Source organism: Acipenser ruthenus, chromosome 2, assembly GCF_902713425.1.
Source record: "Acipenser ruthenus chromosome 2, fAciRut3.2 maternal haplotype, whole genome shotgun sequence".
In the NCBI taxonomy this organism is placed as follows: domain Eukaryota; kingdom Metazoa; phylum Chordata; class Actinopteri; order Acipenseriformes; family Acipenseridae; genus Acipenser; species Acipenser ruthenus.
The window spans coordinates 46236653-46256470 of NC_081190.1; the positions used below are offsets into that span (position 1 = coordinate 46236653).

General features: G+C 40.5%; 1 protein-coding gene across 3 annotated transcripts in view; it reads left to right on the forward strand.

Annotated features, from left to right (window-relative positions):
* LOC117409388 (amyloid-beta A4 precursor protein-binding family A member 1-like) overlaps positions 1 to 19818 on the forward strand; it is an 86182-nt gene that overhangs the window by 34768 nt on the left and 31596 nt on the right. For all 3 annotated transcript variants that reach the window (XM_058996596.1, XM_058996591.1, XM_058996599.1), the window contains exon 2: positions 11665 to 13335. In XM_058996596.1, the coding sequence (XP_058852579.1) occupies positions 11746 to 13335 (1590 nt within the window). In that variant the 5' untranslated portion in view covers positions 11665 to 11745. The remainder of the gene's footprint in view (positions 1 to 11664; positions 13336 to 19818) is intronic.

A 19818-nucleotide genomic window follows, 5' to 3' on the forward strand; every position in this document is an offset into this window, starting at 1 on the left:
GGAATAATGCTACTTTAACATATTGAATTACATACCACTTTGTAGTTTTCCATACTTAATGAAAAACAATTTAAAAATGTGACATTTCGTAATGCAACATGAAATACTATTGTACAATTATGGATTCTGGTAGACTTTTGCAATATTGCTCTGTGGTTTCTTTGATTAGATGGTGTTAAATAAAATATTTAAATTATGTTAATCTAGGGTTATTTATTATTTTTTTTAATTATGTCTCAATCCAAAAAAAAAAAAAAATGTAGGTGATGAAAACTTTTGGCCATAGCTGTGCCTGCGGGGCTCCACCATGTTTCACTGTGTGGAACTGCTCCTTGAGCAGACTGGGCTGTTCGACCAAACAAGCAGAACACATTCCACGGCAGGAAGGTGGAACGGCTTCGCAAAATCAGGTTGTCCAGTTCTGTTCAGTCTGTTCGGACTCACAAAAATTACGCCTTTAGTATCACATCTCCCAGAAGAGTAATCACCTGACCTGAACACAACCTATTGCCAGAGCGCTCGCTCTGCGTCCCCCCTCCAGATAGACAATCTCAGATGTGATTTGTGAATTTGTGTTTTGATTGACATTCCGCCAACACTACCTTGCTACCTTTTTATTTTTTCTAATCCCAGTGGAGTAGACGGCATCTATATATTTTTTACGTCTAGTCATTGAAGTGGGCTCAGAAAAAAAAGAAATGGACTCTGGGCTGGGCCCGGGTGCAGTTGCGTCCCTTGCACCTGTAGTCGGTAAAATCCTGTTTAATGTGAAATGACTGATGACTCCACTCGATAGCAGTTTCAAGAAGCTTTAATACAATGCGCGCAAGGGAAGAGCAACAGCGGTTACAGGAACACACTCTTGATTATTGACAAGGTAGCACAATATTTATACAGGATTAGCATAGCAACAAATAGGCAAATTAACACGTCACGATTATAGAACTTTCTAGAACTTTCTCAAAGATGAAGATTCCCTTATAAGGGGTTGTTTTTAACTAAGCATCTTTGCCTCAAACACATCTCAAGCAGTTCTCACCAGAATGTGCTGTGCTCAGAATACAACACAATAATACCCAGTACTCACAACACACAATCGTTTTTAACCCTTTAGATATCACATCACATATTTCCTGCCTCTTCACATACCTCCCCCCCTGACGCCGGCCCTGCTGGACCCTTACAAGAAGAGAACCATTGCCTGGTATTTAATTGTTGCCTTTGTTAAGGTCCTGTATGTTAAACCACTTGCTGACAAGAAGTGTTTGTCGGGGAAAGAACATGAAATTCAGATGAGAACCAAGGCCAAAAATAGTCTCAGAGAAATGTATAAAACATTCTTTAATCTGTGTAAATCCCATTATAGTATGTATCAGAAATCGGAAAGGTGGACAAAAACATAACAATTGCATTTATCACTACAGTAGACCATGGTAGTCCAAATCAACCATTAATCCAAACAATGCATATTGATATTACATAATACAAAGACATAATACAAAAAAGGAATTTTTAGTAGAGTACAGATAAGAACAGAAGAACTACTTTTCTTTGAGGGTCCGGTCATGTATGTACTTTTAAAATTAATTCACAGGCACATTTGAATTAACCAAATGTTACCAGTGTCCCTTGCATTCCTCTGTGAATGATATTAACTGTTCACACCATGAACACAGTCATAACATAGTTTTCAGACTGTAGTACTCCACCAGGCTATTATAGCATAGCCTTGAAGCCAGACAGTTGTAAATGTGAGAGGGTTGGCAGTGCTGTATACCGTAAATGTCTCAAAATCCCACGGAGTCTAGGCTGTGTTGCTACAGTAGCAGCTGGAGGTGCTGCAGCCTATTAAGAAAAATGACTGTCTGGCACACATCCCTACCACTGGACATTTTGTTATTGACTTTAGTGAAGAACTGCAATTCAAAGCTATATGCAGCTGGGCGGGGTCGTTGGTACAGGTGTCTATTGCAAGCTTAATTAATAATAAAGACCTATGTAATGGAAGTTCCTGTGTGAGCTTTGAGGTGAAGTGCCCTGAATGCAATACAGAACGTGGTCTATAGGCTTTTTTGGATTGTATTGCGGGCGCACCTCTGTTATCCTAGACTTGAATTGAATGTGCATGAAAGCTGATGTACTGTGGTACAATTACAATAAGTGTGAGCTAATTTCGACTGGGGGCTAAATGGAGACAATCAAGCTAATTTCAGCCGTGACCTGAGCCAGATTCCAACCCATGCCTCCATAGCTAGTGAAATACAGATAATCCTCAACCAACCTCTGTTCTGCTTTATAACACATTGCAGATACAGGTTGTACCACTGTACTGTAATGTAAAAATGGTTTGATGTTTTAATGAGCTTCAGATCAGTGGATATATTAATTTGCATTAGTCGTTGATCCTAATTGGATCAAAGTAACATGGCAGAGCATATTGACTAATCAATCCTTGTTCATTTTTTAATGTGCAATATTAGTATGCACAGTAAAGGGACTGAAAACGACAGGGGAAAAATTCAACATTGTACTTATGTTTATACTGAAGCATTATTATATATTATATGCCTGTTGTTTTGGTTTGTTATTTTTTGTTTGTTTTATGAATATAGGTGATAAAATGCTTTTGAATTTTAATACACTAGAATATAAAGTATAATTGGCCCCCTATGCAGATGTTCAGCTTTCAGCATGGTGTGTGTTTGATTGAACTGTGATTTGTATGGGTACAAAGATGTACATCAAGGTTGGAGCCAGCAGTCTAGATTGCACAGAAGGCAGTTTCCATTCCCAGAAGAGAAGCACAGCTGGAGCTGGTGATTAATTCTGGAACATTAATTTCTTCAGCAGCTGATTGTTGCAGCGTGACTTTATTTACAGGTCTGTTTGACCTCACCCTGTTGTTAAATGAGAAGCGCAAATCAGTTTCGCTGTGATGGGCTATGTCTGTTTTATTGTCTGTCTGAACAGCAGGGGCTCTGGTATTTTTGAACACTGAGTGAACTGAGCTGCTCAGTGTTTCAAGCTTTACTGAACCTGTATAGATGTGTAATATACAGTTGAATAATGCAGCAGCCTTAGTCTTAAGTGTAAACGACTCTGGTGTGCTCAGCTTTCTGCACAATGATCATTGAACCACAGTGCTCTGGGGTTGGAATTGGTACATATACAAAAGCACACAATGGGGTCATGCTTTCAACATTTCATGATCTCAGTAGTGACAGATACGGCTTGCCTTTAACTCTGTTTTAATCCTGCTAGTGTTTTTCAACTGACACCCTGTGGCAAAGTGGTTAACAGTGTGCAGGTGCAGGAATGCAGCGGTGATCAAGAAACAGACAGACAATGATAATCCAGGTGCAATGATATTTTATTTGTATTCCAATTGGTCTGATGACACAAAGACAGTAAATAATAACAATGATAACAGGCAATACAGCGGCGTGTATTGCTCTGTTTTAATCCACAGGTTGGTTTCTGAAATAATAACAGTCCCATTCCTAAACACCCACACATAACACAAAACACAAACACAAAAAAGTCCACAGTGAGTGATTTAGTGCTTGTGGTGTAATTTACAGTTTATTCGTGAATAATGTGCAGTGATGTCCGTATAAGTGCTGGCCTTTGGCGACAGCTCCGGATCGTGTTCAGCCATCTAATAACAACAAACAAAGTGGTTCCTTAGATACGACAAAACAAAACAAAACAAACACTCATGATTACAATACATGTTCTCCTTCTGGTTCAGCTTTAACCATACTGTCGCGGCGCCGAGCGGCGTTGTCCCGCAGACTATCACAAAACTTCGAGAATCAGGGTTCAAGTCACATCCTATGGCAGTGTTGTGTGCAGAGCAGTAGTAATTCAGTCACAGGCAGTAATTCAGTTCAGAGTCTTTAGAAATATTACATAAAAACAGCAGCACATAGACAGCAAGGCTTTTTCTTAAAAACAGTTCATACCTCCGGATATTCAAGTGCGGTGATATTGTAAACAAATCCAAAACAAAGTGCGTAGTGCAGTATCCAGAAACACAGACAGTGTGCAAGCGTACTAAAAGCAAACACAGTTCGAGGTAATAGTAGATTGCAATATTTAAAAATAACAAAAACGCAAACAGCTTCTACATATGGACGCAAGGTCCACACCCCCCCTCACGCCCAGCGACCATCTTCCTTTTATTTACCCACTTGACCTCTGACCTCTTCCCAAGTGAATAAACATTTACCAGACATTTAATAATATATTTACCCGTCAGTATTTCATACATTTTATACACAAGATACATTTTAAAAACACACATTAAAATCAAAGCAGGAAATTAAATAAATGGGCGTGTTCACTATCTCCAGACAGCTAAACCATCACACATACAAAGAAAAAGATCACTTCGCTACGCCCCCTTTTGTACCATCAATCATGACCCCTTGGTTAACTAGTGCAACCGCTCCTCCAATCCACAGCTGCCACATCGTTTCCCTTCCGGGTCCATGATTTAGTGAACCGTAGCACCACCCCCTTTCTAGATGACCGACTTCCATCTAACCCTGGGAATGAATTGTCTGGCCATCCAGTCCTGTTACCTTTACACAGCGCCCTCACAGGTCGGGAGGGAGATTTATCACCAAGAATCATTCTGTCTTTGTCACACACCCTTATTAACATTATTAAACACACTAGCAGTGCAGTGGAATGATGTCTGCAAAAGAACTGACAGTATTATATATGATTAAGGCTGTATTTTTTCACGGTTCACATGGATTAAACAATCCCTATAAAATACATGTAATCACCATGTAGAAAACATGCAGCTCAGTATATGATATACAGAGTGCCGTATAGGTTGCTGTACAATATATAAGTAGTGTTCCCCGTTTCCGGTTTATTCTGAACTTTATGGAAAAATTACAGGATTTTTTTTTTTTTTTTTTTTTAAATGAAAGTTGATTTTTACTGATTTATACCTGATTTTTTTACCTACGTTCCCTCTAAGACTTTCATTTAGTTAGCCACTGTGGCTAAAGCAACTTAACATTTTTTAGCCACAATGGAAACACTTAAGCCACTTAACAATACTGTAAACAAGTTAAACATCTTTACATTATTTTGACTGTAACATGGTTTTCTTTCCACTGCAGGACAGTGCTATTAGTGTATGTGTTAATGCCTACCTGACCAACCACAGCTCTAGTTACACAAGTTTGTACTAATGTGATTAATAATATTTAATAGGATTGTACAGCCACTACTGTGTTTAAAAAACTTATTTTTTTTACCATGTTCTTTCACCTGGGACTACTGACAGTAATATTGCATCGATTCTGACATTAAAACTCAATATGTCGTAGTGAGACAAATCATTCTTTTTAAAATAATAAATGTGTTTATGTTTTTATTAAATTGTTCCTCTTTCGAATCCACTCTGTTACAATTTCCAAAATATATTTCAGCACATTTTTTTTTTCCCCTGGACACTTATCACTCTTCCTTAAATGCGCTTTACTTGCTCTTATATGCACCCTATTTTACTGCATTTAATCCTGTACTTTAGAGTACTGTAATCTGTCAAGTGTTATTTAATCTGTAGTATTTTGTATTTAATTATATCCTGATGTAACTATCACTGACACTGTTATCTGCTCCATTATTGAATCGTATTTTGTCATACTTGTACTTGCTAGAACCAAAGTCATTGTATTTATCTTGCTCTTAATTGTATTACTTGTACTGTGATTCTTGAAATGTATTTTTGTTCACGACTGTAAGTCGCCCTGGATAAGGGTGTTTGCTAAGAAATAAATAATAATAATAATAATAATAATAATAATAATAATAATAATAATAATAATAATAATAATAATAACAACGAAAAAAACCAAAACAAAACTTAGCTGTGATCTTTTGAAGCTGTGTGTTTCTGGCTTGCCGTCTGTAGAAATGTTCTTTCGAGACCAGAGGGTTTGTTTGAAACCATGACTGCTTCACCTGCCTGTGACTATCACGGTCATATTTTAGTTGTGTGTACATGGTTGGTATTCCTTGGGCTATGTCTTTCAGAACATGATTCTGGTAATTTGTCTGTACAATTTTATTTTTTAAAACATGTCAAGAATCTTTCCGTTTGGATGCCATGGTTTTTTTTTAAAACAAAATTTTAAAACAGAGGATGCATAGTGTTGCAAATATATATATATACGCAGTGATAGAGCCCGTCGATGCAGGCTCTACCGTGTGGTAGATGACCGCAACTTATGCGTCCAGAGTTATGCGTCCAGAGCTGTAGGCATCGAGTGGGCTCTATCGCTATTAGAAAATGATTTATTTCTTTATTTTCGCTTTAAAAACATTTTAAAACCTATATTTACCTTGAACTTCTGATATTTCACTGGGTAACCTTCCGCTGAGGAAAATAGCTTTTTATGTTATCAGATTAGTTGTAGATTAGAATGTTAAGGGAAAAAGCGGTATTTATGCTCGGATTGATTTAAAATTGAATTCACAGTTAAGCACTTCAACGTTCCAGCGGGCAGCTATGTAAAATAGAAGCCCGTTAGATCTGGAAGCTGATTGGCTGTTTGGACTCAATCATTTTATATATATATATATATATATATATATATATATATATATATATATATATATATATATATATATATATGTGTTGTTTTTTTGTGTTTTTTTTTTTTTTTTATTGAAAAGAACAATTCAAAAATAACATGAACAACAACAATGATACCTGGGCCCTTACCAAAATATAGACCTTCTGGCAAACTGTAGTGGCAAGTTTTCCCCAAGTTTGCTGCAAACATGTGGTGAATATTTGCAGCAAACTGGCCACAAGGTCACTTTTCACATGCTAATTAGATGTTCTGGCAAACATTTCTGGCTAATTATTTAGTTTGCTGTAAATTAACCGCAGATTTGCAGCAAACTTTTTTGTATGGTGGGTGGATACAACACATTCAAATTATGTTGAAGACATGTTGACAAAAGAATAGGAAGAAACTGAAAACTGAATTACACATTAAACAATAAGGTATTTGGTTAAGAAATCATATGACTTAAAAGCTTATTTATAGATTTATAATTTATAATATAATTATATAAAAAAAAAAAAATTATATCTATAATTTTATAGATTTTACATAAATTTCAATCGCGTGCATAAGAGCTATGACTGAAGGCTTCACGCCTCCCCATTTACACTTGTGAATAAAATTAATTGCTAACAAAATAATAAGGTTTACAATAAACAAAATATCACTATCACAATTGGCACTGAAATATCATCTAATGTCCTCGTATATCAATTCCAGAAAATCTGAAATATTTATAGATAACAAAGTATGAATTCCCTTCCAAAAATGTTTAATATGACGGCATGAGAAAAAAAAATGTTCTAAAGATTCAATATTAGATCAACAAAATACACAAGAGATATCTTCAAAACGAAAGCTTTTATGAAGAAAGCCACTGGACTGATATATAGAGGTAATGATTTAAAAGTGAGTTTAAATACATTTATTACTTAGAAAGTGTAACCCATTAATCAATAAGGATGGGTAGGTAGGACAAACTTCCTAATACTGCAGTAAACCTCCAATGAGGTGTATTAGAGCCTTGGGAATGGCCTCAATCGTTTGTAATCAAGAGGATGAATTTTTGTAGGAAATCATTATACAATCTATGTACTTCCTGTGCATCCAGTAAATCTCTGACAAATATAATATTTTTATCAAACCATTATTTTTCAAACACCAATTTCTTGTTTATTTTGATCACTCTATTATTCCATAACATTGAGTTGTGAGGTGTGAAATTGTGAGAAAAGACCAATTTCCAATATAACAATGGCTGTTTGTAATAGCTTGATAACACAATGTAACACAATTTTTGTTCCTGGGTAGTAAGTGTTATTTCCTAATTGCTTATGCCTCAAAAGTATAGAAAATGGCTATTATTCCCCACAAACTTTGCTTTTGTGACCAGGACAGTGATATTTTGAAATTTACCTATTTCCAAATTTGTGTCTTTTCGTTCACATAAAGTCAGAAAAAAACAACATATGAATCCAAATTAACATGTATTTATACTAAAGTAATACAAAAATGACTACAAAAGATTTAGAAGTGAGTAGTTTTTCGAGATTTACGATTATACTGTAAATCACTTTCACGAATCAGCCCCCAAATGTAGTCTACCATCATGTTCTCGTTATACTGTCCTTGGTAGCGGCGTTCTAAGTCCAGTATATCCTGGTGGAAACGCTCGCCTTGCTCCTCTGAGTACGCTCCCATGTTCTCCTTGAATTTATCAAGATGATCATCAAGGATATGGACTTTGAGGGACATCCTACAGCCCATTGTGCCGTAGTTCTTCACCAGAGTCTCAACCAGCTCCACATAGTTTTCGGCCTTGTGATTGCCCAGGAAGCCCCGAACCACTGCGACAAAGCTGTTCCAAGCCGCTTTCTCCTTACTAGTGAGCTTCTTGGGGAATTCATTGCACTCCAGGATCTTCTTTATCTGTGGTTCGACGAAGACACCGGCTTTGACCTTTGCCTCAGACAGCTTAGGGAGGAAGTCTTGAAGGTACTTGAAGGCTGCCGACTCCTTATCTAGAGCTCTGACAAATTGTTTCATGAGGCCCAATTTGATGTGCAGTGGTGGCATCAGCACCTTCCGGGGGTCCACCATTGGCTCCCACTTGACGTTGTTCCTCCCCACAGAGAACTCGGTCCGCTGTGGCCAGTCCCGCCTGTGGCAGTGTGCCTTGGTGTCCCTGCTGTCCCCAAGGCAAAGATAGCAGGGAAACTTGGTAAAACCGCCTTGGAGACCCATCAGGAATGCCACCATTTTGAAGTCTCCTATGACCTCCCATCCGTACTCATCATACTTCAAGGCGTCCAGCAAGGTCTTGATGTTGTTGTAATCCTCTTTGAGGTGCACCGAGTGAGCCAGGGGAAGAGACGGGTACTTGTTACCATTATGGAGCAGCACGGCTTTGAGGCTCCTGGATGAGCTGTCAATGAAGAGGCGCCACTCATTCTGGTTACAGGCGATTCTGATTGCCTCGAACAGACTGGTCACATTGATGCCATCTCAGAAAAATGCAGATATGTATCCACTTAGGCAGCTGGAACTAAACTGAACTGGTGGGCTTAAGGCCCCTGTATTTATACTACTATTTATATTACTGGAAAGTTCTAGAAAGTTCTAGAAGTTACTCCAAGTTTACTCAGCATGAATCTATCTGGAATGTTCTGGAAAATAGGTAAATTTCAAAATATCACTGTCCTGGTCACAAAAGCAAAGTTTGTGGGGAATAATAGCCATTTTCTATACTTTTGAGGCATAAGCAATTAGGAAATAACACTTACTACCCAGGAACCAAAAAAAAAATAAAATTGTTACACGGTGTAATTTTATGGGGAGCCGTGAAGCATCTAGTCACAACTAAGCAAAAATTCCAAACCTCCCAATTCTCTGAATAAATTATTTGGATTATGAAACCACATAGAATCACTATTGCATAAGCAGGCCCTTAACCATTTTAGCTTAAAAGACCCCATCAAGGATTCAAAGTCAATGGCTTTGAGCCCACCATCTGAATAATCTTTACTAGTTGTGACTTTCTTATATAATGGGTTTTGTTATGCCATATACATTTAAAGATGATAGAATTTATGCGCTTAATATTTTGAGGAACATGAGGAATTATATAGATTTGGGTAAATTATAAATTTCACTAGCGATTTTACCTTTATCATCTATCTTTTAATTATTAATGAAGAGAGTAGTTTTAGACTTTTTACATTGCTTTTGTTTTTCTAAATTAAAAAAAATAAGACAAATTATTTTCACCCTTTTCTGTCCACTTTACTTTAGAACAAAGAAAAGCTTTATTTTTATATAGTTATGTGATTGCAATGTTGTTCATTTGGATCTAACTTCATTATTTAGTTCATTTTTGTTTCAAATTAAGTTTATTTCTAAAATAATATTGGATTGATTAATATGTCTGAATTTAGCTAATTTTTTTTACCAACTTTAATAGACAGCTTATGGATCTGATAATTCAACATTTCCCATTTTTTGATATAAGCTATTGATTCTTCCTTTGTGTGTATTTCCTTAATAAGGTCCTTAATTTGATTACAAAAAGATTAATTGTAAGTTACAATTAAATTTCCAGTAAGATTTAAAAAATGCATATTTGTGGCTATGAGGATCTAAAGAAAGATATATGCAGGAGTGATCCAATAATGGAGAGGCTGAGGTATAACAGTTAGACACGCTTTTTAATAAATTGAAATGAGATAGAAATAAGCCAATAATCTATACGAGATTTTTGAGAATTGTTGCTAGAATTAAACCAAGATAATTACTTTATATAGGGATGAATATGGCACCATATGTCTATCAAACCTAGCTCATTACACGACTCAAGGATCGATGGGTTATAATTGATTCATGTTTTGTTGAGAAACAGTCTAGCCATTCGTCAGGCGCTATGTTGAAGTCACCAGCTAATATTACACTATCAGTCGAGTAAAGCAGTTTCCATTCCTTAATTAGGGAGCAAATAGTAGAGAGTAATTGTTTATTCCTTGTTATATTATTGAACCCGTAAATATTAATCAAAATATAATTATTGTCTTTCATCTTTGGTTTCTGAGTATAAAAAGGCTTGAGATACTGAAGGTTTAATCAACCTTTTCTTTACTCTTTAAGTATTGTTACGGCTCAAGTCCACCAAACAGTGCTGCACGCTTCTTGAAGTGATTTACAGGACAGATCTTAAACCCCAGTGCACTATAGCGGCCGTTTTGAAAAGAGCTTTGAAACAGATTTTAAAGTTATAAGTGTAAAAAGTTGTCAGGATGTTAACAATGAAATATAAAATTACAGGCACGTTATTTAAACAATTGTAACAACATGTGGGGACGTGTAACGCAGTTTGTTTTGGAACCCCACTACTTACTCTTTAAGCTGTTTTTTCTTTGTTTTCCATGGACATTGAAATCTGTGTTTGTGCTACAGTTACAATTAGAATGGTAATTCAATTTAGCATTTTTCCTATGAATAGTAGTTCTAAAGCCTTTCAAACAATGAGTATTGCATTACTGCGCTGTATCCCTGTATTATTCACCAGATTATTATTATTATTATTATTATTATTATTATTATTATTATTATTATTATTATTAATTTCTTAGCAGATGCCCTTATCCAGGGCGACTTACAATTGTTACAAGATATCACATTATTTTTACATACAATTACCCATTTAAACAGTTGGGTTTTAACTGGAGCAATCTAGGTAAAGTACCTTGCTCAAGGGTACAGCAGCAGTTTCCCCCATCTGGGACTGAACCCACAACCCTCCGGTCAAGAGTCCAGAGCCCTAACCACTACTCCACACAGATTAAGAATGTTAATAGCAGCTGTACACATTTATGAAAACAATTGAAAACTTTTTCGGTTATGAACATTTCAGACTTACGAACAACTTCCATTCCCAAGGTGTTTGTAACTCTGAGGTTCTACTGTACTTCAGAAGTATACTATATAAATACAGCTGTAATAGGTGTTAGTGTTACAGCCATTATTTGTGTTTCACTGTCTTATTTGACATGTATGTTCTCTTGTCTCCCTCCAGCCTGTGCCTTGTGCTGTGTGTCCCCTGGTAGAGCAGAGGGAATGTCTTCAGTGTAGAGCAGGCCACATTCCTGAACCAGCCATGAACCACCAGGAAAAGGAGCCCAGCAGCATCAGGGGGGAGGTGAATGAGGCCGTGGAGGCTGACCTGGAGCAGCCTAGTATAGAGGAGGAGCAGCACGCCGCCGCCATCCCTGTGACTATCCCTGTGACTATCCCTGTAGCCCAGTGCCAGGACATTACAGCGGCGAGGAAGAGCAGTCGGGGGCTAGTACATCAACAGCAGCAGAACAACAACAACGAGGAGGCTGGGGTACAACATCAACAACAACAGCCACCACCTGCAGCCTGGTACCGCAGGTATGACACCTCAGAAGGGGGGACCCGGGTTCAAGGGCAGCGAAAGCCACAGGAGGACACAGAGGTGGAGCAGAAACAGCCGCTGCAGAGACCAGCAGCAACCCGATACCGTAGACAGGCTGACGGGGAGGCTCGGATTAGAGCTCAACAGCAGAGGCAGAGGAGGCAACAGCAGCAAAGAGAGGCTGAGATGGTGGAGGTAGAACAGCAGCAGCCTTCACAACCCCCACCGCCTCCACAGCAACTAGAGGCAGAAGATGAGCAGTTGGAGGAGGAAGAAGGGGGATTGGGGCTTGCAAGGTCAGCCAGCACCGAGAGCGGCTTCCACAACCACACAGACAGAGCCGAGGGAGATGTGGGGCTGGCTTCAGAAGGGGAGGCAGAAACAGCGCTGGGAGGCGAGGCGTTGGAGGATGAGAATGCTTATGCAGTGCACTATCGTCCTGAGGCGGAGGAGTACACAGAGAGTGCTGAGGCGGAGCAGCACAGGGGGCCCTACCAGCCCCAGCCTCAGCCACCAACCCCTCTGAACCCACTCCCACACTTTCAACATCTTGAACAGGATGAGGAGGCCATGAATGCAACCTACTCAGGCTACGTCTACACTCAGCGTCTGTTTCATGGCAATGAAGGGGAGCGGGGTGATGGGGATGAGCCCTACTCAGAACCCTATGCTGACTACGGGCTGCAGGAGCATGTTTATGAGGAAATTGGGGACACCCCACTAGAGGGGGATCATCCCCAACATCAGGGAAGCGACTTCTGTCTCTTTGAGCATGAGAGCTATCGGCAAGAGGCGCTGGGCGCCCGGCTGCACCACTATGATGAGCGTTCAGACGGGGAGTCAGATAGCCCTGAGAAGGAGGCAGAGTTCGCACCGTACCCCCGCAGGGACAGCTACGACCAGGAGGAGGACATTGATCAAATTGTGGCTGAGGTCAAGCAAAGCATGAGCTCTCACAGTCTGGACCAGGCTGCTGATGAGTACAGGCCCGAATCTGAGCAGAACTCACAGGAGTACGAGGAGGGCAAGCCAGCAGGGGAGGAGGATGAGGATGAGGAGGAAGGCAGTCCCCCAAGGCCCTCAGCCACCAGCCCTACCGGGGAACAGCCCATACAGAGGCACAGCAAGGAGAAACGAGACGCCATCTCTCTGGCTATCAAGGACATTAAGGAAGCCATTGAAGAGGTTAAAACAAGGACCATTCGCTCTCCCTACACACCAGACGAGCCAAAAGAACCCATCTGGGTCATGAGACAAGACATCAGCCCAACCAGAGATTGTGACAACCAAAGGCCACTAGTTGGAGATGTAAGTATTCATTATTATATTTTTTTGTAAGAGAGAAGTCTTGGGTATTCTTTTAGATCACTAAACCATTTTTTTCTGTGTTACAAACCTAGTTGTAAAAAAATAATAATAAAAGAACACTGAAAGCAAATTTATGTTTAAAAAATATTATTAAACAGTTTTTTTTAACATTTTGAGAAACTGAAACCCTTGCAGTTTAGTAAGCTGTTATGTATTCACAGGATAGAGCTGTTTTGGTTTTGAATAAATGAATTGCTGAATACTGAGAAACCCCAAACTTGTTTTGTATACTGGAGCCTGGCTTCGGTGCAATGGGATTGAAGTATAATTCCTAGTAACTAGAACTGAATCTGATTCTATTCAGGTGTTTCATTAATTACCTTTTCAAATGGCTTTTTGAGCTTAATCGGTATGATTATAGCAGTAAGTGCCTTAATTGTTTTCTCTTTAAAAAAGACGCTTACTTCCTGGAAGGGAGAGGTGGTGTTTGTAGGGGAGTTTGCGTGGCAGCAATTTTAAGCGTTACACTTTTGATTTGTTAGAAAAATAACTAACTGGTTTGTTAGAAAAGTAATCTACCATTCACCACTGTTAAAGTATCCAGTTAGTTTAGTACTTTCCAGGAACAAACTACTGATTACAATTACTTGTTCACCTAAGACCAGCGTCAGGGATGAGGCCAGTTGTTTACAAAAAACAAAACTTCACCTCTGTTTTCCTTTCTGGCTGGAAACTTGTTCAAGCGCGGCAGGTCCGAGGAAGAGCCGGGTGAGATTCCCCGATTGGTTGTTATTTTTATTTACGCTGGATTGGGTGGTCTGTCACTGACTTTGTTTGGGATTATTATTATTATTATTATTATTATTATTATTATTGTTGTTATTATTTCTGATCAGGGTCAAAGGAGCACCCCGTACAAAAGTCTCAAGGGGGATTATTGGATGCTTTAATCTGTGCAATACCGATTGTGTTAATTTCTGCAGTAGTGAATGCGTTAATCTCTGCTTACTCAATGCCATCATCCGAGATGGACGCTGAATGTGTCTTATAGCGCACTGGCAGACAGACAGTCCCTATAACAGTAATGGGGGCATAACCATATCCACAGAGGGAGACTGCAGGCCTATGCATGGGCACATGGCAGAAAAAATGTTTTGAACACCCACATGTTTTGAACGCTGTCAAGCTATGCAGCACTGAATTGATGGAAACCAGTGTGGAGGATTCTGAGTTGGGTGGTGGCTGTGCAGGCACTGAGTGGCACCAGTGGGCAATATGGTTGAGCTTGTTGCATTTCCTACAGCGCTAACCTGTGCTGGGCAGTGGGAGCACGAGTTTCATGTCTGGTAGAGCCACAGTTTGCACAGCGCCTTGCAGGAGGTGTGTTGTACACATTTTTAACTGGAATCTGTGCTGTTACATTGGAAAATGGCACGCTCTAAGTGCTTATTAATGTACAGGCTTCTGCTAATGTAGCCTCCACTTGTTTCCCTATAGCTAATGCTTTTTCTAATGTCAAATCGTCTGATTCTAACAACAGTCTTTCCCACAGTTGTGTTGATGTTTTTTCAATGAGCTGATCTCTAATGAGCTCGTCTTGTATAGCGTCAAACTTACAGTGTTTTACCAGCTCCCTCAACAACGAAACAAATTGACGTACTGACTCACCCGGTCTCTGAGCTCTTTGCCAAAATTGGAAACGGTGCATGAACACGCTCTGACGAGAGCTGAAGTGGTCCGACAGTGCTGCGGTAGCTGCCTCAAAGCTATCGTCCGTGGGCTGCAATGTGGAAAACAAGCGCTGGCCTTCCATGCCTAGACAATGCAGCATGATGGCCCTTTTTCTGGGGGCCGCAACATCTTGTCGATCCAGTGCAAGCAGGTACATTTGAAAAGAGTCAGTCCAGCGGCTCCACGGAACAGGTGGTTTGGCTGGGACTGACAGGAACGGAGCGGGCGGAGGCAAGGTAATTTCAGCCATCTTCGTCGCCAAATGTTATGTATTCACAGGAACAGAACTTTATTGTTACAACAAAACCCACATATCTCTAACTATTTTACGACAGCTGTCAAAACCCAGCTACCTCAATTTACGGTAGCTATTGCGACAGTTCATAACGTAATAGCAGTGCTGTACTTCTGCATTAGTTTTTAAACTTAACATTACATAAGCATTCAATAAATGTGTGTGGCAAAGTGGTGAGTGATTACAGGTGCGTGCAGTGCAGAGTGGATACAGAAACGGACAGACAATAGTTTTCCAGGTGCAAGGGTGTTTATTGAAAATTAATAGCAATGTCCAGAGCCTTAAGGCAAACACCTGTAAATAATAAATGATGGAAGTGATACAGTGGCATGTGTCACTCCGTTTATAATCCGCGGGTTTGACCCGAAACCAAAGGTCCAGGTTCTTTCCTCACCCACACATAACACAGAACACAAACACAGTGTTTATTTAGTGCATGAAACTAGTGCTCGTGATATAAAGACAGTACATTGTGAAACAGGGAAGTGCTGGTGTCCGGGTTTGTTGCTGGCCTGCGGCTGCAGCTCCGGATAGTGTTAGTAGTCTTTAAACGACACAAACAAAACTGTGTTACAAGACAGACTAACAAACACAACACTCACGGTTTTCACGTGATGTAGGGTCTCCTTTTTGGTTGTTTTCGAACCATTTACAAAGGAACAGATTACTTTGCTACGCCCCTATTTTACACCGTCCCTCATGACTCCTTGGTTAACGAGCACATCCGCTTCTCCAATCCGCGGATGCCACGCCGTTTCCCGTCTGGGTCATTGAGTTTGGGTACCGTAGCTCCATCTCTTTTCTAGCCAGCCGACTTCCACCTACCCACGGGAATAAAGTGTCATGCCTTTTAGTCCAGGGTACTCTGTTCCCTTTACCTAGTGCCCTCACAGGTCAGGAGGGAGATCTAACACCAAGCATCATTCGATCTCTGTCACAATGTGTCCCTTGATATTTTATCTAAAACCATGTTGTTTAAAAAAGTATGCATCATAGAAATGTAATGGCATAGGTTACTGGAGGTATTTTGTTATTTTTGGAGCCCCATAAAAGAATCAATCCAGTGACTCCACGGAACAGCAAAGATTATCAATTCAGTCGATTTTCATTATTGCAATGGTTTTTTTTTTTTTTTTTTTTTAATTATGTGTATGTTGTTCTAGAAAATGGACAAAAAAAGACTCTATGCACACATCTACTATAGTTACAGGATTACAGAGGGAGAAACTGTTCTCCAGAAACAGGATTTCCTTTCTATTTTTCTGTTTTTTGTGATCCTTTTCTTAACAATAGCAACACAAACACACATTCAAATGGCCTGGCAGTTGAAAGTGAAACCTATTAAAGTAATAAAATGTGTTTGCTTTTTGGAGCCTGAAGGACTTATTTGTATTTTGTATATGTAACACAACAGAAGTAGATAATGCGCTGTCCTCAAGGCATTTGACAGTATACTGTACATTAGCGACAGGGATTTAAAGAAGATACATTTATGAGATGGGAGAGTGTGACTGGTTGGGGGCTGATGAAATGTTGCATTGTGGGGTGGCTGTGGGGTATAAATATTGGGTGAAATCTGTGCTCCACAAGCTAGTTTGGAAATTGGCAGGAGTTTCTGTCCGATTGGAAAACGATAAAGTGTCGTGTATGAGACTGTTTTGTTTACCCTTTTTATTTTATTGTGTGATTTGGTGCATATCTCCTTTTATTTTCTATCCCTACCCAGTATCTGTCCGTGTTTCTTCTTCGCCATATCAATAATATATATTTTTTTTGTTTGCAGTATTTTAAATGGAGCATTTTCTGAAGAAGAGTATTGGAAACAGTCATAGGCACCGGAGATGGGTGGGCCAATAGGCCCATGCCCACACACCTTTAACGGCAAGGGCGAGAAAAAAAAAAGAATATATATATATATATATATATATATATATTGTAACACATCAGGGAGGGGGTTAGTGTCCTCCCTGAAGAAAACATGTGCGAATGCACATTTTGTTTAATTGTTTTATTGTTTATTGGTTAATTATCACCCGCACCTGAGCGGTATTGTAAATTAATGCCAGGCGCGGGGTATTTGAGACGTGCAGCTTGGCTGCACGGGGCTGCTGAGTAGAAGGAGACAGAAGACGTGCTCTGTTTCCGAGCAGTCCTGAGTAAGTGCTGTGTGTAGTTTTAGGGTTTTTATGATAGGTAAACGGCTTAGCCGTCCTGCGAGCTAGTCAGGGACCTGCATAAAACGTGTAGTAAGTGCTCCAAATCGGAGTTAGGTGTTTGTTTATGTTTTGTTTATTTTTGTGTGTTTATTAAAAATTAGCGCAACCGCGCTTAAAAACTCCATTTCTTGTGTTGGGTCGTATTTTTAAAGGGGCAACGAACCCGAGTGAGTGCCGGGCCGTTACATATGGTGTCAGAGTGTGTGGGCGCCCCTACGACCCTAGAAATGGAAAGCATTGAAGAATTAATTGCAATGCTCAACCGCAATACTGCTGCTCAAATAGAGCAGACTGAGAGATGGGAGAGAGAGTTTGGGTGGCCCCCGTTAGAAGTAAAAGAACGGGAGCTGACAGAATTGGAGCTGCTGCTCCAAAAGTGGGAGCAGGCAGAAGAGGCGGTGCCGGCGAGAGAAACCGCGGAATCGCCTGCACCAGAGGAGCTGCGGCAGGGAGAACAGGAGGAAGAGACCATCCCGAAGCCAGAGGAGGTGAGCACCGCACCTCCACCACAGCTCCAGCCCACAACACCGGAAGAGGATCCGGCGCTGGTCAGTGCGGTCCCTTGCCCCTTGCTCCTGGACACCCTGCCGGTCTTCCTAGACCTCCCTGCGCTTGGCCTGGAGCCCAGGAGTCTGCACCATCGGCCACAGTTCTGCCCCTGGTTCCCTACTCCGCTCTCCCCAAGCACCCAGACGTCGCTGAGCTGCTGCCAGACGTCGCTAGTGCTCCCCCTGTTCGCCGCTAAGCTCCCCCTGGGTGATCGGACATCGCTGCGCCGGTCCCCAGGTGAAGACCTCTGCCCGCTGCTGCAGCCGCCTGTTCCCCGGCCGTCGCTTCGGTCGCCCCTGTCAGCCCGGTGGGGTCCCATGTCGCCGGTTCAAGGTCCCTTCCTGGACGCGACGGAGGAACCGACCCACCCTCAAGCTCGCCCGTGCAAGAGGGCGAAAATTGACATTTGTGGACTCGAGGGTGGGTGGTTGTGTTTTAGGGGAGGGGGTGGCCTTGGAATGGCCGATCAGTGTTGCACACTTGAGGGGAAGGATGTGTAACACATCAGGGAGGGGGTTAGTGTCCTCCCTGAAGAAAACATGTGCGAATGCACATTTTGTTTAATTGTTTTATTGTTTATTGGTTAATTATCACCCGCACCTGAGCGGTATTGTAAATTAATGCCAGGCGCGGGGTATTTGAGACGTGCAGCTTGGCTGCACGGGGCTGCTGAGTAGAAGGAGACAGAAGACGTGCTCTGTTTCCGAGCAGTCCTGAGTAAGTGCTGTGTGTAGTTTTAGGGTTTTTATGACAGGTAAACGGCTTAGCCGTCCTGCGAGCTAGTCAGGGACCTGCATAAAACGTGTAGTAAGTGCTCCAAATCGGAGTTAGGTGTTTGTTTATGTTTTGTTTATTTTTGTGTGTTTATTAAAAATTAGCGCAACCGCGCTTAAAAACTCCATTTCTTGTGTTGGGTCGTATTTTTAAAGGGGCAACGAACCCGAGTGAGTGCCGGGCCGTTACAATATATATATATATATATATATATATATATATATATATATATATATATATATATATATATATATATACATACAGACGTGCTCAAATTTGTTGGTACCCCTCCACAAAAAACAAAGAATGCACAATTTTCTCTGAAATAACTTGAAACTGACAAAAGTAATTGGCATCCACCATTGTTTATTCCATATTTAATAGAAATCAGACTTTGCTTTTGATTTTTTATTCAACATAATATTGTAAATAAGAAAACAAATGAAAATGGTATGGACAAAAATTATGGGACCGCTAACCTAATATTTTGTTGCACAACCTTTAGAGGCAATCACTGCAATCAAACGTTTTCTGTAGCTCTCAATGAGACTTCTGCACCTGTTAACAGGTAGTTTGGCCCACTCTTCCTGAGCAAACTGCTCCAGCTGTCTCAGGTTTGATGGGTGCCTTCTCCAGACTGCAAGTTTCAGCTCTTTCCATAGATGTTCGATAGGATTCAGATCAGGACTCAGAATAGTCCAATGTTTTGTTCTTATCCATTCTTGGGTGCTTTTAGCTGTGTGTTTTGGGTCATTATCCTGTTGGAGGACCCATGACCTGCGACTGAGACAGAGCTTTCTGACACTGGGCAGTACGTTTCGCTCCAGAATGCCTTGATAGTCTTGAGATTTCATTGTGCCCTGCACAGATTCAAGGCACCCTGTGCCAGGCGCAGCGAAGCAGCCCCAAAACATAACC